At 42.0% G+C, this 24,475-nt stretch overlaps 1 protein-coding gene across 2 annotated transcripts in view; it reads left to right on the forward strand.

Annotated features, from left to right (window-relative positions):
• LOC127573554 (sodium- and chloride-dependent neutral and basic amino acid transporter B(0+)-like) overlaps positions 1-24,475 on the forward strand; it is a 66,884-nt gene that overhangs the window by 32,956 nt on the left and 9,453 nt on the right. For both annotated transcript variants that reach the window (XM_052021896.1, XM_052021894.1), the window contains exons 7-11: positions 6,820-6,945; positions 7,204-7,322; positions 9,571-9,670; positions 14,280-14,389; positions 14,487-14,657. In XM_052021896.1, coding sequence (XP_051877856.1) covers positions 6,820-6,945; positions 7,204-7,322; positions 9,571-9,670; positions 14,280-14,389; positions 14,487-14,657 — 626 coding nt within the window. The remainder of the gene's footprint in view (positions 1-6,819; positions 6,946-7,203; positions 7,323-9,570; positions 9,671-14,279; positions 14,390-14,486; positions 14,658-24,475) is intronic.

Genomic DNA, 24,475 nt, shown 5'->3' on the forward strand with positions numbered 1-24,475 from the left:
TAAATTCAGGCTCACTATAAGGATGTTGATCCTCCAGTGAAGACAGAAAAGTCTCAGATAAGGCATCAAAATTTTCTTCCTGTTTAGGACTGTCACAAGGAACCACATCAGACTGCACCGGACTGTCTGTCTTGGCTAATTCTCTAGCTCTAGCTCGAGTCACCGCACATGATGGATAAACATCTGGATCATCCTCAGACTCATCAATCCTTGGTTTGGTTGTTAACCGTACCACAGGATCACTTTCTCCATTTGCAAGGTCATTTCCCAATAACAAAGAAACTCCTTCCACTGGCAAACTAGGTCTTATCCCTATCTCGACTGGTCCTTCTACGAACTTTGACTTTAAAATCACCCTGTGAAAAGGGACAGACATGGTCTCACCTGTAACGCCTCGTACTAGATTTACTTCACCAGTGTCACTTTCTTCACCAAAATTTAAAACACTGTCCAGCAAGAGAGATTGACTAGCCCCAGTATCTCTAAGAATTTTCACTGGCACCTGGGGTGACTCATCATTCAGTGAAACAAAACCCTCTGATACATACGAACGGAATTCTTTTCTCACCTCCTCCAACTTTTCCGCTTTTCCCTCTTGCAAGGACTGATCTTTAACAGCATCTCCTGAACCTTTTTGATTTTTAATTGCCTGAAAACAAGCATTGGGCCCAGCTTCCTTCTTTTTCTTCAAAAGGGCACAATTAGATATCACGTGGCCAGGTTTCCTACAGTAATAACAAGTACGCTCAACAGGTTTCTCCAGCCCTGGCTTCTTTTCATCCTTCCCTTTTTGATTACCTCCCAATTTAATCTCTGGTTTACCTGGATTGTCTTTGTAACTCTTTTGAAAGGTTTTAGGTTGTCCCCATTTGGATTTATGGGTTAAAGCATAATCATCTGCCAACCTAGCAGTTTCTTGTAAAGTTTCCACTGCCTTTTCATTTAAATATGTTGTTAATTCAGCTGGAACACATCTTTTAAAGTCTTCCACCAGTATCAATTCTGTCAATTTATCGTAATCCCCATCTACATTTTTAGCCAGGCACCATCGTTCAAAACATATTCTCTTTCCATTGGCAAATTCCATATAAGTCTGATCTGCAGATTTCCTCAAGTCTCTGAATTTTTGTCTATAAGCCTCAGGGACCAATTCATAGGCCTTCAATATAGCTTGTTTTACCTTGGTATAATCAGCTGCATCCTCAACAGACAAAGCAGAATAAGCTTTTTGAGCTTTACCTTTAATCACACTCTGTACCATAAGAGCCCATCCTTTCCTTGGCCAGTTTGAACTCACAGCAACCTTTTCAAAATGTTGGAAATACTGATCAACCTGATCTTCTTCAAACGGAGGGACTAATCGAACCTCCCTGCTGGCTGAAAAACCATCATCAGAATCAGATTCCGAACTCCTACGCTTCATTTGTAACTCATGCTGCCTCTTTTTCTCCTCGTTATCCAGCTCCATCTGCTTCATTGCTAGATCAGCCTCTATCTTCATCTGAGTTATCTTTTGTTCGGCCTCTAATTTCTTTTGTTCGGCCTCTAATTTCTCTCGCTCGGCCTCTATCTTTAACTGGGTTTGCTCTCGTTCGGCCTCTAATCTCTTTTGTTCTCGTTCAGCTTCTATCTTTAACTGGGTTTGTTCTCGTTCAGCTTCTATCTTTAACTGGGTTTGCTCTCGTTCAGCCTCTATCTTTGCCAGCTGCACCTGTGCCTCAGAAATTGCTATTTCACTGCCAGGAAACTGTTTTAACACTTCCTTCTCAAACACCTTCTTTTCCACATAATGGCCAGCTATCAGTCTCTAAATATCTGCCTTTCTCATAGACTGCTTTACTTCTGTAAGGTTTAGCCTTGTAGCAATCTTTATCAAATCATCCTTTTTCGCCACCTCCAATCCCTATTGGGTTGGTGACTCCAAAAATGCCTTAATATCCATTGATGCTGGTTTCCACACACACAAGCCAATTAAAAAGAATTTATCAGACCTCCCTCAAAAATCTTTGGATTGAATCCCGAACAAATCTCGTCAATCTGGGGTACAATCCCAGACGACACTCGTTAACCTTGGGAACTATCCCGGACGAGCCCCCAATTTTGTCACAAACCAGCAACAAAAGAAACACACTGAGCATGATTCAGTGTTAAAAACTATTTTATTAATCACTACTTATGATAATACGTAAAATAAAAGTAAAAATGTTAGTATGTTAGAATTCAAGAATGTTAAACCTCGAACGTTAACCCCAAAACTAAACTCTTTGTGTGTGTGTGTGACAAAGTCCAAAACTCCCAGTTCCTGAATGGTTCTTAAAGTTCAGTTCCGCAAGCCATAAGGTGAAATATGAGCAAGGGCTTCTTCAACAACCACCGTTGTCTGAAGATAAGATGTAGATGTAGAAAAACATAGAGAGAGTACATACGAAATCCAAATGTTCCACGATGGAACCCAAACGACACTTCAGTGTTTACTCGGTAGTGACTTCCTCACCCCGAAAAGCATCCGAACCGTGGTCGTCCACATACAAATACCTGTTTCCTTCTACAGGTCAGCAACAAAGTGAACTCCACCGGATTACTTCCAACTTCCATACATGGATTTCAGTGGCAAACACAGTTATTGTTTCTCATCCATCGATAGAGAAAACAAGCAGGCTGGTGTCTCTCTCCCTTCTCTCTCTCTCTTCTTCTTCTTCTGACTTCTTCAACAACGTCATTACGTCCTTTATCTTCTATTGACGTAAGCACGCCCCACACACACATACACACACACTCTCTATCTTAAAGGGACTTTCACTGAGTCCGTAACATGACCACCTCCCTGAAATTCCTATCTATAACACTCCCTGCCTCCTATATGCTTTTCATTGAGTTCACCTGCTGCTCCAACCAGTCCATGCTGTCTGAGAGGAGCTGGAGCTGGACACACTTCCTGCAGAGTCATCAGGGACACTTGATCGCTACCTGAACTCCCACAGCTCACAGGAGGAGCATACCACTCCACTGACTGCATTACTGCCCCTTTAATAAACTGGCACACTTGAGAAAAAGGAAAAACCTAACCTTGTCGCTGCTCGCCCTCCTCACTGAAGCCCGTGTTCACCAAAGTCCACACTTTAACCTACCAGCAGCACTTCCACTTCAAAGCAGCTCTTCTGAAAATGGCCACTCCGCTGGATATCACCTCCCTCTAATTTGCTGCTAAGCCTGTCGAGAGTAGAACTAACAGCTACTCACCTGTAATGGACTTTTCAAACTCTCGCTGCTCCTCCTCCTCGCTGCTAAGCCTGTTGGGAGTAGAACTAGTAGTGTAAGGATGGCGTTAACACAGCAATAATTGTTAAGGACATTGTACATAAAATTGAAGTTACTTCAGCTGCATGACTAACTATGCTGAATCACTGAGTTATGGAGAGATACAGCATGGGAAGTCTGCGCTGAACATCAAGTATCCAGTTTCACACTAATCCAACACAATCCATTTTATTCACTCCACATTCCTATTAACCCACGTTCTCATTCCCAACAACTCCCCTCCCTCCCCCACATTCCACCCCTATTCCACATGACAGGCACAATTTACAGTGGCTAATTAACCTACCAACCTGCGCATTTTTGGGATGTTTTGGGAGTCATTGGGCAGGTGTAGAAGACAATGCAGATGCAAATGAGGATGAGGCTGTACAAGTTTTGCTGGATCGACACGCAGAGTAAAATGTTTTATATCTTATTGAGGTTGCTTGAAAGCCTGTATGCAATGTCAGAGCACAGAGGAACCTGACACCGGATGTAACATCCAGAAGCCACCCAATGCAGTGGAGGTTTGCTTGCCACACAAGCTCAGACTGCTGCCACCATGGCTCAGCATACCAGCCTTCAAAGAAGTTTGCAAGGTCTCACTACAATCCATTAAATTGTACGCAGTTAGGAATGCTGAGGTTGGCAGAGTTTCTGGGTGTATGATTCTGCTACCCCTCTCTGGAAGAGAGCAACAAAGAATACTCGACAGCATCAACCCTGCTTGATTGGCACTCCTTTCACTAACCTAACATTAACTCCCTCAACCAACATCATAACGTGGCTGCAGTGCATAGCATTTATAAAATGCACAGAAGTTACATACCTGGGATATTTGGACAGCATCTCCCAAAGCTGCAAGTTCTATCACCAACAAGGGCAAGAGAAGCAGACGCATGTGAGCACCACCAGTTGTAGGTTCCCGTGCAAGTCTCACGCTATCCCTAATTTGAAATTTATCAGTGATTCTTCATTGTCACTGTGTCTAAATCCTGAAACCCCTTGCCCAACAATTCCTTCGTGAGAAGGAATGCTGCAGTTCAAGAAGAGAGATCACCAGCACCTCCTCCAGAGATATTAGGGATGAGCAATAAATGCTGGGTTTAACAGTGACCTTAATGTCCTGTAAGTGAATAAAAATAAACTAACCATTAGAGTGTTTTCCCCTTGATACCCATCGACTTAGTTTTACCAGGGCTGTTTGATGTTACCCTCAGACAAATGCTGCCTTGATGTCAAAGGCAGTCACTTTCACTTCACCTCTGGAATTCAGCTCCGGTCTGTGCTAAGGATGTAGTAAGGTCTGGAGCCCTGATGAAACTGACACTGACTGTTGGTAAACACATTATGATTAAGAGTAGACTGGTGGAGCAGTGATCACCTGAAATGAATTTGCCCTAATTTTTCCACATGCCATGACATTTGTTGCACACAGTTTGTCCACACATGGATGGATTGCACACAGGCCTCAAGAACCATGTTAACAGTGGATAACATTAGTCACTCCACAACCACCCTTTGCTTTGTTATGGTGCTCATATTCTATTGGTTGGATGGCAAGCATTGTCCTTCATGATGGACAGTTTACGACGATGCACCAAATGGACATAGAGGAAGTGGAAGTGTGTCTCTTTGTATTGTAGCTGACAGAGTGACAGAAATACAGTCAAAGAAACTTTGCTCCTTGGAAAAGCTTTCAATCATTGGCAAATATCTGTTTGGTCCACTGAGTGCTCTCTGACAATAGGGAATGAATGATATTTATGTGTCTTTGAATTGAAAGCCTCTGTGACCTCCTTTATGCAATTATGAACAATAAAATATGAGATGTTGCAAATACTTCCAGTTCAAGCCTGGAGATATACTAAAGCCTAAATATTTATAACCATGGTTAATTTCACTAGCAATGTGGTCCTTGCCCTAAATCTGATGTTGGAACAGTGGGCAGCATATTTCAGTCAGTGTTCTTGAAGCATTGACTACTTACACACTAATTCTGGATCCAATCTGATTGATGAAGCTCGCCAACTGTCAATCCCACTGAAATTGTTTGAGCTAATTGAGCCTGCCCCCAAAACTGGACTGACTATCAGACCTGCCAAAGACCTTGAATGTTTCTCATATTCACAAAATTAAAATTAAACATAGCGCACTAAACTTTCTTTTGAACAAAATGAAAGCAAAAACACTTAAAAAGTAAATAAACTCATTAAATTAAGACTGTAAATTACCTCAAGTTTTACGTCCCTCCCTGCAAGCTTTAAAACAAAAGGGTCCTGGTGTAACTTGGTACAGGTTCAGCAGACCGATTTACCAGTGCAACTGTTTAGAAGCTCCTTCACAGCCTTTGCATTGTGAAAGTACCTTCACCAGAGGTATAGCCATGACTTTGTGGAATAAAAGACATTGAATTCACAGCATTGCCTGGACTGCATTGCTGGTGGCTGCCAGACTGCTGTTCGAGAAGACAGCCTTTCACCACCATTTCAACAGCATTTGGAGATAGGCAATACATTGGTGAATTTGACAGCAATGTCATAAATTTGTTAGAAAGTTGCCTTAATACCTTAAAAGTTACGTGTGTTCAATATCACCTCTGGCAGGCTAATATAAAAATTAAATACTGCTGCAATCTGACTGCTACCAGCAATACAGTCCAGTACAGTCAAAAGAGACTGCAGATGCTGGAATCTGGAGCAAAAATCAGAAAACAGAATGCTGGAGAAACAGTGGGTGAAGCAGCATCTGTGCAGGTAAAAGGTGTATGTTGACACTTCAAGTCTCAACCTTAATTCTTGCTATAAAAGGCTCTAATTAACACACATACAGAAATTTGGATTTACATTAAGTAGATACATTGTGGATAGAAATTTGTCTTTATACATGCAGTAACACAAGCAGTAACAGACTAGATGTCAATCATACACACCACCTAATATTCAATTCCATTGCAAGTAAAGAGGTTAAGAGTCTTGGATTCACAGAAAGATGCAGCATGGAAACAGACCCTTCGGTCCACTAAGTCTGCACGAGTCATCTATCATCCTTTTACACTAATCCTACACTAATCTTATTTTTTATATTCTTCCTGTTCCCATCAACTTCCCCCTGATTCTTCTACTCATCTGCACTCCAGGGGAAATTTACACTGGCCAATTAACCAACAACCAGCATATTTTTGGAACGTGGAAAGGAACCTGAACTCTCATAGGAAAACCACACAGTCACAGAGAAAGTGTTCAAAACCCTTTCTCAGGATTGAGAAATCCTGAGAAAGAGGATTGAGAGATCAATCCTGAGAAGTCAGGATTGATCTCTGGTCTCTGGTGCCGTGAGGCAGAACAGCTCTACTAGCTGAGTCACTGTGCCACCCTTAAAAATTAGATGCTTCACATAATAGAAGAATCTTTACTTTCTGTTTCACACCAGTTTGAAGATAAATTTCTACCTGCATCAGTTAACAGTATGTCTCTATTAGGCACCACTAACTGAACAATTTCAATTTTATCCGCTGTTTAGGTCTTGGTTTGGCTTTCATCGCCTATCCAGAGGCTCTTGCACAGCTGCCGTGGGCACCTCTATGGTCTGCTCTGTTTTTCTTCATGCTTATCACCCTGGGACTTGACACTCAGTTTGCAACTTTGGGTAACAGGATCATTATTTAACTTAACTTTATGACTCTAGTAACATATCTCTTTTCATTGTTAAAAATAGGAAATTATATATAAAATCTTATTTTTACAATCTAAGATGCAAAATAACTGTTCATGAAGGCAGATGAAGGATCCATCATGTTTCTTGTTGTCTGTTCTTTGCTTGTTGTCATACTGAAACATTAATGGACTAAATAGTTGCACTAAAGGATAGCTTGACATGATCTCACTTAAAATTTTCTTTCATCAGAAACAGTTATAACGACCCTGATGGACCAGTTCCCTAGCTTTCTGCAATCAAAGCGGCTTTATGTGACATCTGGTGTTTGCTTGTTACTTTATCTTGTTGGTCTTGTATGTGTAACCCAGGTATGCTGCTCTTCAATAACATGCTATGAATCCATCTACAGTTCTGCTTATAACTCCATGAAATTATAATATCCATTAGGGTATGGTGTTGGTGTGGTGGTGAGATTATTGGAATTAACAGGCCAAAAGCTCAAACTAAAGAGGCAGGGGCTTGAGTTCAAATCCCACTATGGCAGCTGTAGAATTTTTAAATTAGTTAATGATCTGGGATTAACAATAACAACCAAAAAACCATCAGATTGTCATTTAAACCCTGTTGACTCAGAAATAGTCCAGCAAGGCACTCTGTTCAGGAGCAATGAGGATGGGTAGTATGTGCTCACTTACTAAAAAAATGTATCATGGACAAATATCATACAAGAATTAGGAGCAGGCTTGAAGGGCAAATTGGCCTACTCTTGCTCTTGGTTCCTATGTTCTTATCACTGATTTTTTTTCTTTCAGTGTTATTTTGAAGTTCAGCCACAAGAACAACCAGATTTTTATCAAGTGACAGTGCAGGTGCAAGGGGCTTCTATTTCTTCTGTTATTATGATTGGTGCATTGCATTTTCTACATATAAGTTCCTCAAACTTTGTGCTCAGACTTAACTAAAGAGCCAACATTTACAAGAATACTAAAGTGGGTTGTATCAATCTCACAGGGAGAAAGATGACATTTGAATTTTCATGAACACAAGAAAATGCAGAATCCCATTAAACAATGATGACAAGGGAGGCTTAACAGACAACATTGCTGATTCTAACCCTGACACCAAAGTAGTCCTTCGCATTTCACAAGAGTGGAAGGACAATCAGAGAGACATAACAACTATAGAAAATACAAAAGACTTAGCTGAAGATGAACAAAAAATGTTTATATTCTGAACACCTGTCCCCAAAAAATCAACATATCTTCTCAAGCAGAATTAATGATTTTCTTAAAAACAAGTTACTGACAGGGAAAATGATTTTCTTAGATTAGAAGCAAGTTACTCGCAGGATATCAGCCCAGAAAGGTGAGACGGTCACTGGATATCTGGAATTATTCAACGAACACCACGTTTGAAATTGGATGGGCCACAAACCTTCATGTATGGTGTTGAAACAGCTGACAAAGCAGCTGAATGAGTCCAGGGAATTGTAGCATGAACAACACCAAACATATTTAACTAATGGCAACATCCAAGAAATAAAAATATAACAAGAGGCAGAGAATGAATATTAATTCCCATCATTTAGACCCCAATTTTGCCTGCTGTGCCCAGATCTTTCAAGTAAAAGACATATCAAGCACTGCAGGGCATGTGGAAAAGAAACAAGCCTTGAGATGTGACGAAAGGCTGGAGAAATTGGGTTTTTCATCCAGGAATCTCAATGCCTGGGAGGAGATCTTGTTGACAAGTCAAATGTTGTTAAAAATATTGAAGTTGCTAAACTGTGAAATATCAGGATGTTCAACATCACAGAGTTACCTTCCTGAGGAGCTAATTTCTTAATTGACCAGAAGTAGCTAAAACATTTGAAACACTTTGAAACAAACTGATGCTAAAATGGGGGGAGGTTAACATGTCTGTTAATATAAATGAACTAAATGGCCTTCCTCATCCAAAGATACATTATGTCCTTCTAAACTGTTAGATGTATTTTCCCACAAAACTATCAAAACAGGACCGTGTATTTCATTTGGGCCAGTCTTGTGAAAGGAAAAGTAATGTGAGGTTCAGCAGAAGGAAGGTTGATGTGGAGGATATGTTAAATGACAACACAACCGAGCTGCAGGAAATGGAGAGAAATTCTGTGGTGCTTTCTGGAACAGGTCACACAAATCAGTCTTCTCAGGCAGATAGAAAAGGAGATAGGATGTATGTAGGAATGCAGAATAACCTGAAGCAGAGATACTTGGCCTTAATGAAATCACAGGAGGAGTGCTGTGGTGTTTTGGCTTCTCCTTCAAGCAATATATTGAGCTATTGAAGGGGTGCAGAGAAAAGGAGCACATCTGATCTCAGAACATAAGAGAATGAACACAAATCAAGCAGGTATTAGAAATGGATGAAAATAAAAATCTCTGTTGATTCTGCTGGAAATCAGAAACAAAACTAGAAAATGCAAGACCTTCTGACTGTTTACAAAATTGTCTATTAAAACTGTGTGGTATATAGTTGGGTAAATGGGTTCCTTGTCTTACATTCCATTAGCCTCTTAATTTGAACATTGAGTATTACATTCCTCTCATGTGGCATTTTCTAATTTCCATTTAATTTTAGGCTGGGATTTACTGGATAAATTTAATTGATTATTTCTGTACTGGATGGATCCTTGTTACAGTGGCTTTGCTGGAACTCATTGGAATCAGCTGGATTTATGGTAAATACTAAATAAAAGTAAATTATTAAACTTGTAAAATACATGTGGACTTCCAGAAGAAGTGAAACAAATGAATTGTGTGACGTGTTGTAGATGGCGGTTCATATTTGAATGTGCATGGTGAAGAAGGAGCTCTCCTTAAATTGGGAAAGGGAAAAACAAAATGCCAGTATCCAGAAAGGTATACCTGTTACTGAGAGGGATGGCCAGAGAGGAACCCTGCACTGTCTGCCTACTCACTTTACCTTTCCTGGTGGTCACCCAACTACCTTCTGCCTGCACTTTGGGTGTGACCACCTCACTGTAAGTCCTATTTATGATGCTCTCAGCATCCCAGTTGATTCTGGGTGCATCGAACTGCAGCTCCAGTTCCTTGAAGTGAACAGTCAGGAGCTGCAGCTGGGTATACCTCCCAAAGGTATAATCTCCAGGGACACTGGAAGTTTCCCTAATCTTCCACATCTTGCAGGAGGAGCATACCACTGCCCTGACTGACATTCGGACAACATTAAGTCTAAAGATTAAGGATAAAAAAACTTTACCCATCCTTACCTATACCTCTGCTCTGCCTTCTCGTCGAAACCTCATGAGACAAAGCCTCAGCACTTAACCCTTAAACGCAGTACTTGGGACTCAAACACAGCCACTCCCTAAAACAGCCACTTCAAAAAAGCTCCACTACACCTTGCCTTCTTTTTATTGGTTGTCATATGGAAAATATTAAAATATTATTAAAGATGCTATAGCAGGCAACTTAGAAATATTAAAGGTAATCAGGCAAAGTCAAAATGGTTTTGTGAAAGGGAAGTCATTAGAGTTCAAGAGGGGAACAGAAGCTGAAATGTGAGGATTCTGTTCAGAATGCTGGTCTGAAGAAGTAGATGAGCTTCTAAGCGACTGCTTTGAGTGCACTGTTCCATGTTCAAAGACTCAGCTGCCAACCTTGATGAGTATGTCACCACCATCACAGACTTTATCAGCAAGTGTGTTGAGGACGGTGTTCCAAAAAGGACAATCCAGATGTTCCCAAACCAGAAACCACGGATGAACCGGGAGATCCGCTCCCGACTGAAGTCTAGGACTGCAGTGTTCAAATTAGGTGACCCTGATGTTTACAAGAAATCATGACATGACCTCCATAAAGCTAGTAGGGATGCCAAGAGACAATACCAGTCCAAAATTGAGTCCCAGACCAGCCATCAGTTGTGGCAGGGCTTAAGCACTATAATGGGCTACAAAATGAAGCCAGGCAGCATCGTCAAAACAGTGCATCCCTTCCTGATGAGCTTAACACATTCTATGCACGTTTTGAACAGAAGGGGATTGGATTGTCACCACCCACCCCAACAGCCTCCAATGCACCTGAACTTGTGGTCACCGTTGAGGATGTAAGATCAGTCTTCCGGAGAGTGAACCCATAGAAAGCATCTGGCCCAGATGGTGTCCCTGGCCGTGTGCTCAGATATTGTGCTGATCAGCTGGCGGGGGTATTTGCAAACATTTTTAAACTCTCCCTGCTTCAATCTGAGGTTCCCACCTGCCTTAAGAAGATCACTATCATCCTGGTACCTAAAAAAAACAAGGCAATGTGGCTTCATGATTACCGCCCGATGCTTCCGACATCCACCATCATGAAGTGCTTTGAGAGGCTGGTCATGGCATGCATTAACTCCAGCCTCCCAGAAAACTTTAACCCACTGCAATTCACCTACCGCTGAAACAGGTCTATGGCAGATGCCATCTCCCTGGCCCTACACTCATCTCTGGATCATCTGCAGAGTAAAGACACCTACGTTAGACAATTGTTTATTGACTACAGCTCCGCCTTCAATACTATAATTCCAAGCAAGTTCATTTCCAACACCTCTCTTTGCAACTGGATCCTTGACTTTCTGACCAACAGACTACAATCAGTAAGGATAGGCAGCAACACCTCCATCATGATTATCCTCAACACTGGCACCCCACAAGGCTGCATCCTCAGCCCCCTACTCTACTTCCTTAACACTCACAATTGTGTGGCCAGATTCTGCTCTAACTCCATCTACAAGTTTGCAGATGATACCACTGTACGGCTGTGTCTCAGATAATGATGAGTCAGAGTACAGGAAAGAGATAGAGAGCCTAGTGACATGGTGTCATGAAAACAACCTTTTCCTTAATGTCAGCAAAACAAAAGACCTGGTCATTGACTTCAGGAACAGGGGCGATGTACATGCTCCTGTTTACATTAACGGTGATGAAGTCGGGAGGGTTGACAGCTTCAAGTTCCTGGGAGTGAACATCACCAATAGCTTGTCCTGGTCCAACCACGCTGATGCCATGGCCAAGAAAGGTCATCAGAGCCTCTACTTCCTCTGGAGGCTAAAGAAATTTGGCATGTCCTCTTTGACACTCACCAGTTTTTATCGATGCACCATAGAAAGCATCCTACCTGGATGAATCAACAGCTCGGTATGGCAACCGCTCTGCCTGTGACCACAAGAAACCGTAGAGAGTTGTGGACACAGCTCAGCACATCACGAAAACCGGCCTCCCCTCCATGGACTCGGTCTACACTTCTCACTGCCTCGGTAAAGCAGCCAACATAATCAAAGACCTCATTCATTTCTGGACATTCTCTCTTCTTCCCCCTTCCATCGGGTAGAAGATACAAAAGCCTGAAAGCACCTACCACCAGGTTCAAGGACAGCTTCTATCCTGCTGTTATAAGACTACTAAATGGTTCCCTAGTACAATATGGTGGACTATTGACCTCACAATTTACCTCATTTTGATCTTGCACCTTATTGTTTACCTCAGTACACGTGACAATAGTAAACCATAATAAACCAGTTTATCAATTTACCAGCATGTACAGTGGTTAAAGGGAAACTGGTGGATGTAATATCCTTCGAGTTCCAGAAGGCAGTTGATAGGGTGCTGCATCAAAGGTTATTGCAGAATATTAAGGAGGACATGGGTGGAAAATTGACTGAATGGATGGATACAGTTTAAAGGCATAAATGGGCCTTTTACTGTTTAGCAAGATGTTACATTACAAGAGCTGAGCCACATTATTTCTGGGGCCTCAACCCCTTTACGATCTATTTAAATTATTTGGATGAAAGGGTCCAAAGATATAGTTGCTGAGCTTGTTGAAACAAAAACAAGTTGGAAAGTTAGTACTGAAGAGGACATAAAGGGATATAGATGGGTCAACGAATGCAACAATCTGACGGAGTATCATGTGGGAAAATGTAATGTTATCCATTTTGGCAGGAAAATGGAAAAGAAAGATTACATAAATGGTAAGAATTTACAAAGCTCTAAAATACAAAGGGATCTGGGTGTTCCAGTGTATGATTTGCAAAAACATGCTGATACTACAAGTGATTAGCAAAACTGACAGAATGTTATTTATTGCTAGGAAAATTGAATACGTAGAAAGGGAAGTTATGTTTCACTTACATTGAACAATGTTGAGAACACATCAGGCGTACTGCTTATAGTATTGGTCTCCTTATTTAAGGAAGAATATTCACACATTTCAGAGAAGTTTTTCTAGATAAATAACTGGAATGGTAAGTAGTTCAATGAGAAGACATTGGGCAGGCTAGACTTGTATCTGCTGGAGTTGATTGAGTTATGTAAAATCCTGAGAGGTCTTGACAGGGTGGATAAGAATAAATTGTGCGAAAATCTGGAACTAGGCATCACTCTTTGAAAAAAGTTGTCACCCATTTAAGACAGATGAAGCATTTTTTTTCTTTCAGAGATTGAGTCTTTGGAATTCTCTTCCTCAAAGTGTGGTGGAAGCAGAATGTTTGAATACTCTTAAGGCAGAAGTGGATTAATACTTGAGGGAGAAACAGATTACTGTGGGTAGACAGGAATGTGGAATTGAAGTTACAATCAGATTAGCCATCACTTTATTAAATGGTGGAGCAGGCTTGAGGGGCTGAGCAGCTTATCCCTGCTCCCATCTCTTATTTTAGAATGTTCTTATGTTTTACTCTGTCTGGCATGTGGCACTGGAGTAATCTTTATAACTTCCCCGTGAGCTACTTGTAATCTAAGTGCATGAGCTCATCTTCTGGCCTCCCTAGGATACTTGTACTCATGTGAACCATGCATTTGGTGCAAACCTTACCCTGCAGAATCTTCCACATCCTCTCCATGATGTCCTTTAACCAGGTAATAGAGCTGGTCCTTTCGCATGTCAGGCCCTTTTCTTCCTGCAATTTTAACTGCTCAGTGCTTTTCACTGTCTCACCTTTCAGTGTCTCTCATTCCTGTATCTATAACCACTCAGGGGCTCACTATAATATTTTGGGCCATCTCATTCCCACATCTTTAATCCTTAACTTTTTGCTGTGGAACCTTTAACCTGAGCTGTGAAGAAAGAAAGCTTCTGTACTTCAGGATTTTATACAAACATTTCTTTCATAGAGCATCAGACTGATCATGACTTGCAATTAACAAACCGTGTTTTAAATCCTCACATCTGGCTTCTAGATTTGAACTGTTTTAATGCCTCCCATTATGACAACAAATTCTCGAACAAACAGCTTGTCATAAAGGCAGAATAAACCAGCTGATTTTGTATTTGCTTTCTTGTTGTTAATAGGCACAGTAAAGTTCATCAAGGACATTGAGATGATGATTGGGAGAAAGAATTTTCTCTTCTGGCTGTGGTGGAGAGTGTGCTGGCTTTTCATCTCCCCATGCTTGCTGGCAGTAAGGAATTGTAAATATTGATTTAAATTGAAAATGAACAAAGGATATACACTGCTTGTCAAGTTTCTGATCTTATGGTTTCAACTTCTTTAATCAGGCAATCATAATCTGGTCTCTGGCAACCATTGCTCCACCGATACATGGAACTGTTGAGTACCCTGTCTGGGCAACAGTACTTGTCTGGTGTATGGTCACCTTCTGTGCTATGTGGATCCCCATTGTCGCCATTGTGAGAGTTGTCCAGGCTGAGGCCTCCTCCTTGTGGCTGGTAAGCAATCATATTGATATAGTTGGAGATACTAGAGAGACACATAATTTGTGAATTTGGCCCAATCTCTTCCAATATCATTTGCAAACCGAAGAAAGTTTTAGAATCAAAAAGTAGAAGTGCAAATGCTGAAAATCTGACACATAAAAAGAGAGTTCTCAAAACATTTAGTGGGGTTAGGAAGCATCTGTTGAATGAAGAATGGAGTTAACATTTGAGGTTTTGATGAAGAGTCAAGCAACCCCATTTAAGTTCACATGCACAGGCACCCTAGTGTTCATTGAGTGAGGTGGGTTGCAACTGGAGGAATAGCTTCACATAGCCCTGTAAAATATATCATAATTTCTTGTGTATGAATGGATGAAGACATGCGGAAGCATTGGCAGATAGGCAGATACATATATGATGACCACTCAAATAAATTATTCTGAAGTACTGATACCTACTTTCACAAAATTACAATACCTGTCAGTGAAGCTGAAAAACTTTATCTGAACAATATGTCACTGAGTGCACCATTGTGACTTACCACAATTGTGTAAACAATGAAAAAGGATGGAAAAGATGATATCGCTATTTAATATAAACTATGCATACGAGATGCATCCGCTCCCTCGATGCAACCCCTTGGAGAAGGCAGAAAAAATTAGGCGAGTTGTGGAAAACTCTGGAAGTTACTCAAAGATCTCTGAAGACAGTCCAATAAATCTCCAAAGAATGGAAGGTTTTCATTAATCCTCCCATTGTCAGCTAGCTCACAAGTTACCTTGTACAATTAGGAATGCCCTCTCTTTTCTGAATGGAGCAACACCACCATAATGTTAGCCATTAGGGGTTGGCATTCAGGTAAAACATATGATTAGGAGGGCTAATGGAATGTTGATCTTGGCTTCAAGAGGTATGGAGTAGGAAAGTATGGGATCTTTGACTCAACTTTACTGGGCGTTGGTGTGATTACCTGGAATGCAGCATACAGTTTTGGTCTCCATTTTTAAGGAGCGATAAACTTGCATTGAAGTCAATGCAGAGAAGGCTCATTGAGTTGACTCCTGGGATGAAGGGGTTGACATACAAAGTGGTCAAGAGCAAATCTCCAGAATGGTATGTTTCCTCCCTGGTGTCGGGATCAGGGATGTCTCAGACTGGATAGAGAACATATTAAAAGGGGGAAGGGAAACAGCCAGAGGCCATGAACCATAGAACACTACAACACAGAAAACAGGCCATTCAGCCCTTCTAGTCTGTGCCAAAACTTTATTCCGCTTGTCCCATTGACTTGCACCCAGTCCATAACCCTCCAGGCCTCTCCCATCCATGTATCTTATAAATTTATTCTTAAAAATTAAGAGTGTGCCTGCATTTACCATGTCAGATGGCAGCTCGTTCCACACTCCCACCACTCTCTGAGTGAAGATGTTCCCCCTAATATTCCCCCTAAACCTTTCCCCTTTCACCCTAAAGGCGTGTCCTCTCATAACTTATCTCTCCTAATCTAGGTGGAAAGAGCCTACTGGCATTTACTCTGTCTATACCCCTCATAATTTTGTAAACCTCTATCAAATCTCCCCTCATTCTTCTGCACTCCAAGGAATAAAGTCCTAACCTGTCCAATTTTTCCCTGTAACTCAACTTCTGAAGACCCGGAAACATTCTAGTAAATCTTCTCTGCACTCTTTCAATCTTACTGATATCCTTCCTATAGTTAGGTGACCAGAACTGCATACAATACTCCAAATTTGGCCTCACCAATGTCTCGTACAACCTCACCATAACATCCCAACTCCTATACTCAATACTTTGATTTATGAATGCCAGGATGCCAAAAGCCTTCTTTACAACCCTGTCTACCTGTGATGGTACACATTGTTACTGAAAATTGAGGTAGAAAGAGGATGAGGTCCTGCAAAGTGAGGTGATGGAGCTAGGCAGAAGTTTAATAAGCAGGACTTCTAGGGTCTTCATCTTAGAATTACTCCCTGTGCTACCTACTAGTGAGGGTAAAAATAGGAGGATATGCCAGATGACTATGTGAATAAAGAGCTGGTGCAGGAGGGAAGGCTTTAGATACTTGGATGATTTGGATAGCTTTTGGGGCAGATGGGACATGTACAAGAAAGATAGGTCACACCTAAACTGGAGGCAACCAATATCCTTGCAGCAATATTTGCTCATGTCACTCGGAAGGGTTTAAACTAATTTGGTGGGTGGGGTGGGGGGGGCAGTGGGGGGGGGGTGGGGGGGCCATAGTAGCAGTGCAGCAGGTGGAAAGAAAAATGTGAAGGATAGATCAAGCAAGCCTAGTGGGCAAGCAAACAGAGGCAGGTTAGAGAACATCGGAGGGCTGGCAGGCTCAACTGAATTTACTTTAATGCTTGGAGCCTCACAGATGTCAAATTTGCTTAAGGATTGGATCAACATTTAGAATTATGATGATATTGTAATCACAGAAATGTGGTTGAAGGAGGGACAGGACTGGCAGCTGAATGTTCCAGGATATAGAAGTTTCAGATGTAATGGAGAATGCAAAAGAAGAGGGAGAATTGTCCCACAGGTTAGAGAAAACATAATGGCAGTATCTAGGGAGGATATCCTGCAAGGATTGTTCAGTAAGGCTATCCGAGTATTCAGTGGGAATTAGAGGAACAGATATGTAAGAAAATCAAAGAGAGGTAGGTGATAGGCAGAACTAGATGAGGTGGGGTGGTGGGCAGATTGGAGACAGGTGGGGGAGGGGGACCAGGGAGTGTTGAGGCTGGTAAGTGAAAAATGGAAACATAAGAAAAGAAATAGAACATTTAAGGCAGATGGAGCCAGGAGAGTGATGAGTCTAGGTAATGAGGGGCGAGGGATGGAAAAATGTGAACAAAGGACGAGAAACCCTGGGTGGACATGGGAGTGGTAAAGGAACACAGCAGGAGTCGGTTACCTGAAATAGGAAAATTCAATACTGTAGGCTACCCAGGTAGAATGTGAGGAGTTGTTCTTCGAGGTTGCACTTGGCCTCACTGTGGTAATGGAGAAAGCTGAGCTCAGACAGGAAAGGAAGTTGAAATGACATGCAACTGGAAGCTCAAGATGGCTATTGTGGACAGGGGCTCTGCAAAACAGTAGCCTAGTCTATGCATGGTATCGCCAGTGCAGAGAAGAGCACATCTCAAGCACTGAATTCAATAGACCAGGCTGGAGGAGGTGCACATACATTTGCCTCACCTATGAGGGCTGTTTAGATCCCTGGATGGTAATGAGGGAAGAGGTGTAGGGATATTTGTTGAAAGGACAAGTATTTTTATCAGGTTATTCATCTAGTTATTTATCAGCAACACTAAATTATCTTTGATTTCCTAGATACTGTTCCAGCTGCAAACAAGTTAACAAATTTGGGAGAAAGATATCTTGCGAATGCATTCACTATGCTGAGTCTAACAGAGAACTAATAGAGATGGTGTTACAAAATCAGTAGTGTTTCAGTTTATTACAGAGCATAGATTACCTCTGGTTTGCAAATATGAGCAACATTCTGTACCACCATAAATTTCAATGGAGAATCTTGGCAATGCATCCTCCTAACCTTGCATCTCTGAAACTACCCCTGAACAAGTATACTCACAAGACAAGATCAAAAGACAAAGGAGCAGAAGTAGGCCATTGGGCCCATTGAGTCTAATCCATGAGCTAAACTAAAACTATTTCTATCTAGCCCCAATTTCCGGACTTATCCCCATATCCTTTGATACCTTGACTAATTAGATACCTATCAATCTCCTCCTTAAACACCCCCAATGCGTGGGCCTCCACAGCTGTACGTGGCAAAGAATTCCATAATTTCACTACCCTCTGGCTAAAGAAATTTCTCCTCATTTCTATTTTAAACCGGTACCCTCTAATTCTAAGATTGTGCCCTCTGGTCCTGGACTCACCCACCAAGGAAAACAGCTTAACCACATCTACTCTGTCCAGTCCTTTCAACATTCTAAATGTTTCTATGAGGTCCCCTCTTATTTTTCTGTACTCCAGTGAGTACAGTCCAAGAGCCGACAAACAGTCATCATAAGTAAGCCCTTTCATTCTGGGAATCATCCTCGTAAATCTCTTCTGAACCCTCTCCAACATCAGTACATCCTTCCTAAGGTAAGGGGCACAAAACTGCACACAGTATTCCAAATGAGGCCTCACCAGTGCTCCATAGAGCCTCATCAACACTTCCCTACTTTTGTACATTATACTTCTCGAAATGAATGCCAACATAGCAATTGCTCTCTTCACCGCCAATCCGACCTGGTGGTTAACCTTCAGGGTATCCTGCATGAGTACCCCCAAGACCCTTTGTACTTCTGTACTTTGAATTTTCTCCCCATCAAGATAATAATCTGCCCGTTTATTTCTTTTTCCAAAGTGTACAACTGCACAATTCTCAACATTGAATCATCTGCCATTTCTTTGCCCATTCTCCTAAACTATCTAAGTCTCTGTGTAACCTTCCTATTCCTTCAATACTCCTTAATCCTCCACCTATCTTGGTGTCGTCTGCAAACTTAGCCACAAAACCATTTAGTCCATCATCCAAATCATTAATGTACAAAGTAAAAAGAAGCGGCCCCAACACCGACCCCTGCGGAACACCACTAGTAACCCGTAACCAACCAGAACAGGATCCCTTTATTCCCACCCTTTGCTTTCTGCCTAGCAGCCAATGCTCCACCCATTCCAATATCCTACCTGAAATCCCATGACCTCTCATCTTATTAATCAGCCTCTTGTGCGGCACCTTGTCGAAGGCCTTTTGAAAGTCTAAATACACAACATCCACAACCTCTCCCTTATCCACCCTGCCTTAGATTTCCTCAAAAAACTCCAATAGGTTGGTCAAGCAGGATCTTCCCTTCACGAAACCATGCTGGCTTTGACCTATCTTGTCTTGCACCTCCAGATATTCCATGACCTCATCCTTGAGGATCGATTCCATAACTTTCCCACCACTGATGTCAGACTAATAGATCTGTAATTTCCTTTATGCTGCCTCCCATCTTTCTTATACAACGGAACGACATTTGCGACCCTCTAGTCTTCTGGAACCATGGAGTCCACTGATTCCTGGAAAATTATCACCAATGCCTCCGCAATCTCTAAAGCCACCTCCTTCAGAACCCGGGGGTGCATCTCATCCGGTCCGGGAGACTTATCTGTCTTTAGTCCATTTAGCTTCCTTAGCACCTTCTCTCTAGTAATCTTAACTGAACTCAGTTCTATCCCGAGACCTCTGACTATCAGGTATATTGCTGATGTCCTCCACAGTGAAGACTGATGTAAAATACTCATTTAGTTCCTCTGCATCTCTTTGTTATCCATTATAATCTCTCCTGCACCATTTTCAATTGGTCCTATATCAACCTGCCTCTCTCTTTTACTCTTCATATATTTCAAAAAGCTCTTAGTATCTTTTTGAATATTATCTGCCAACTTCCTTTCATAATTCATCTTTTCTTTCCTAATGACCTTCTTAGTTTCTTTCTGTAAGTTTTTAAAAGTTTCCCAATCTTCTGTTTTCCCTCTAATTTTTGCTTCCTCATATGCCCTCCCTTTTGCTTTTATTTTAGCCTTCACCTCTCTCGTTATCCACATTTGTGCCATTTTTCCATTCATAACCTTTTTTCTTAGAATATATCTATCCTGCATTTTCCTTATTTCTTGTAGAAATTCCATCCATTTCTGCTCTGCCGTCCCTCCAACTAGCTTACTTTTCCAATCAATTTGGGCCAGTTCCTCTCTCATGTCACTGTAATTTCCTTTGTTCCACTGAAATATTGACACATCTGATATCAGCTTCTCCTTTTCAAATTTGAAACTGAACTCAGAATTATTGTGATTGCTAGTTCCTAATGGTTCCTTTACCTTTAGTTCCCTAATCACCTCTGGTTTGTTACATAGCACCCAATCCAAAACAGCTGATTCCCTGGTGGGCTCATCAACAAGTTGCTCCAAAAAGCCATCCTGTAGACACTCCACAAACTCGCTCTCCTGAGATCCACTGCCTTCCAGGCTTTCCCAATCCACCTTCATGTTAAAATCCCCCATAATTATCTTGACATTGTCTCTCTGATACGCTTTTTCTATTTCTAGCTGTAATTTATAGTCCACATGACAGCTGCTGTTAGGGGGCCTATATATCACTGCTATTATTGTCCTTTTACCCTTGCCATTTCTTAACTCCACCTATAGGGATTCCACTTCTTCTGACCCTATGTCCCTTCTCTCTATTGATTTTATATCATTACTAACCATCAGGGCCTCACCACCCCATCTGCCTACCCACCTATCTTTCCTATAAACTGTGTACCCCTGGACATTCAGTTCCCAATCATATCCGTCATTAAGCCATGACTCAGTGATTGCCACAATATCATATTTTTTAATCTGTAGCTGTGCCACTAGGTCATCCACTTTATTTCTAATGCTAAGTGTATTTAAATATAGTACATTTAGACCAGTATCTGCTACCGATTTCGCTGTATTTCTATTGTTCAGCAAATTATCCTGTCTTTTCACCCGCCTGTCCTTCTTACTATCTTCACTGCACACTGTCTTGGACTTATTCCTGTATACCTCTTCCTCTATCCTAACATCCTGGTTTCCTTACCCCTGCCAAATTAGTTTAAACCCTCCCCAACAGCTATATTAAACATTCCCGCCAGGATATTTGACCCCTTGGAGTTCAGGTGTAACCTATCTTTTGTGAATAGGTCATACCTCTCCCAAAAAAGGTCCCACTGATCCAAGAATTTGAAGCCCTGTGCCCTGCGCCAGTTACTCAGCCACACATTCATCTGCCTGATCCTGCTATTCTTACCTTCATTAGCACATGGCACAGGTAGTAATCCTGAGATTACTACCCTGGAGGTCCCACTTCTCAACCTTCTTCCTAGCTCCTTGTAATCTTCCTTCAGGACCTCCTCTCTTTTTCTACTTATGTCATTGGTACCTACATGTACCAAGACTTCTGGCTGATCACCTTCTCCCCTCAGAATATTCCGGACCCGGTCTGAGACATCCTGTACCGTGGCACCTGGGAGGCAACACACCATCTGGGTATCCTTGTCGAGTTCGCAGAATCTCCTGTCTGTTCCTCTCACTATAGAATCCCCAATAACCACTGCATTTCTCCATACCTGCTGGACCACAGCACCAGGCACGGTGCCAAAGTCCTGTTTGCCATGGTCTTCCTCTGTTGGGTCATCCTCTCCAACAGAATCTAAAATAAGATACTGATTTTTGAGGGGGACTGCCGCAGAGGTACTCTCTACAAATTCTTTATAGCTTCTGTTTGTCTCCTCCTCATTCTCCCTAATCAGCCAAACGTCATCGACCTGCAGCTCCAGATCCCTAACATGATCCCTGAGGAGCCACATCTCAATGCACTTTGCGCAGATGTAGTCCTGGGGAGGCTGGTAGCCTCCCAGGGTCCCCACATCTGGCACTCCAAACATAAAACTAATCCCAGATGCATACTGTTATGGCACTGTCTAATGTTACTAAAATAAATAACTAGTAATAAATAAACTAGTAACTTACCCCTGCTATATAAATCTTGCTTATTACCCGTTTCCACCTAAGCCCGTTGAGCCAAAGCCCAATCACTCTGCTCCCTCTCATTCTGCTGCCCACTCCGAACGCTGCCCGCTGAATATGGCGGTTTTCTTTTTAAACCTCTCACGCGCTACCCACTTATGTCACGTGCCTGCACGCTCGAGCCCCACTACTTCCGATTAGAGAGAAAAAGAAACACTTAGCTGCTCCAAAGTCCGATGTTCGCCAAAATGACACGATTGTGCTCTTAATTGCAGCAGAGGGGGGATAAACCTCAGATATAAAATGGGTTTGCCAAATAGCTGCATCATCAAGTATTTTTCATTAACTATGATGGGAGAGGAACAACCCTTCATATTCCATCTTGGGAGTCTCCAACCTGATGGTGTCAACTTCGACTTCTCTAACTTCCGGTAACCCCACCCCTTCTTTTTCTTTCCCCTAAACTCCTTTGTCTTGCCTTATTCCTATGGATCCCTTCCTCCACCTTGATGACCTGCCCATCTCCTCCCCTCCCCCCCCCCCATCCTTTATTCCATGGCCCACTGCTCTCTCATACCGGATTCCTTCCTCTTTAGCCCTTTGCCTCTTCTACCTATCACCTCTCAGCTTATTACATCTTCCCCACCCCCTCCCCCACCCTCTACCTTCCCCTGGACTCGCCTATCACCTGAACTCACCTATCCCCTGCCTGTGTGTGCTCCTCCCCCTCCCCCCACCTTCTTACTCTGGCTCCTGCCCTCTTCTTTTCCAGTCCTGATGAAGGGTCTTGGCTGCCTGACCTGCTGAGTTCCTCCAGCACTTTTTGCTTATTGCTCCAGATTCCAGCATCTGCAGAATTTCTTGTGTCTCTGATGGGAGAGAAGCCATTATCGGGTATAAAGTGCATGCAAGAATAAATGATCCAGTGAATAATGGAAAACAAACAATTCACATTCTGTCCTTTTTTTGAAAGAAAAAGGGTACTCTTAAGGAAAATCTTGTGAGAGCAACAAGAATAGGAGCAGTTTATCTTGGCATCTCTATGCTAAATTATTTCATACAAGGCATAATGAATATATGCTTCCAAGGTATTAATTAGAAAAGAAATTGGGAAAAAAATCTTCTGTGGATGCACAAGAAAGACTGGCAACATGTGAATGTGGGAATTACAGACAGGAGGAGGCCACTCGGCCCCTCGTGCCTGATCCACGGATCAATAGGATCGTGCTGATCTGATTGACTTTGCACTCCTGCCTGCCCTGGTAACCTTCTATGCTCCTGAGCTGAGAATGATTTTCTTCTGAACTGACAGGGAATTTCAGTTAATTGTCCTAAACAAGTGGGCTGTTTTGTCCTGGATGATGTCAAGCTTCTTGAGAAACATTAGAGTTGCATTTAATCAAGCAAATGGAGAATATCCCATCACACTCTTAGATGGTGGAAGGGCACTGGTAATTGGTTTTTATTGTCGCATGTACTGAGATGCAGTGAAAAGTTTTTATTTTGCATGCCATCCAGGCAGATCATTTCCATACATAAATACATCGAAGTAATGCAAAAGGAAAAAACAATGCAGAATAGAGTGTATAGTGTTACAGTTACAGAGACAATGCCGTGCAGGTAGACAAATAAAGTGCAAGGGCCATGATGATGTAGATTGAGAGATCAAGGGTTCACCTTCAGCTGAGATGTCAGGATGTGAATCATTCGCCTCAGGATGTCCAATCTCTGACTTGCTACTGTGGCTAAAGGTGACCCCCAAGATTTTTATGGTGGGAACTTGGTGATGATAATACCATTGAATTTCAAGGGTAAATGGTTAGGCCCTCCCTTATTGTGATAGGGTAAAACTGAAGTAACCATGGGGATAAGCTGCAAAGAAAAACAGAAAATACTCGAACTACTCAGCAGATCAGGCCACATCTGTGGGAAGAGAGACAGAGTTAACATTTAATGAAACAGAGTTAATGCTTCAAGTCAAAGACCTTTCATCAAATTCACCAGCTAGGCTTAGTGGATGAAAGACTACTGGATTGTAGTAAAAACCCATCTGGTTCACGAATTCCATATTCTGGCCTATACATGACTCAGTCCCACGCCATGTGGTTGACTCTGAAGTCCGCTATCGAAGCACTCAGCAGTACCATTATTGCCGTAGTCAAGCAAAGGAGTAAAACTGAATAATCACAAAATAAAACACTGTAGATGCTGGAAATCTAAAATAAAAACAGAAAATGCTGGAAATACTGAGCAGG

Source organism: Pristis pectinata, chromosome 8, assembly GCF_009764475.1.
Source record: "Pristis pectinata isolate sPriPec2 chromosome 8, sPriPec2.1.pri, whole genome shotgun sequence".
NCBI lineage: Eukaryota > Metazoa > Chordata > Chondrichthyes > Rhinopristiformes > Pristidae > Pristis > Pristis pectinata.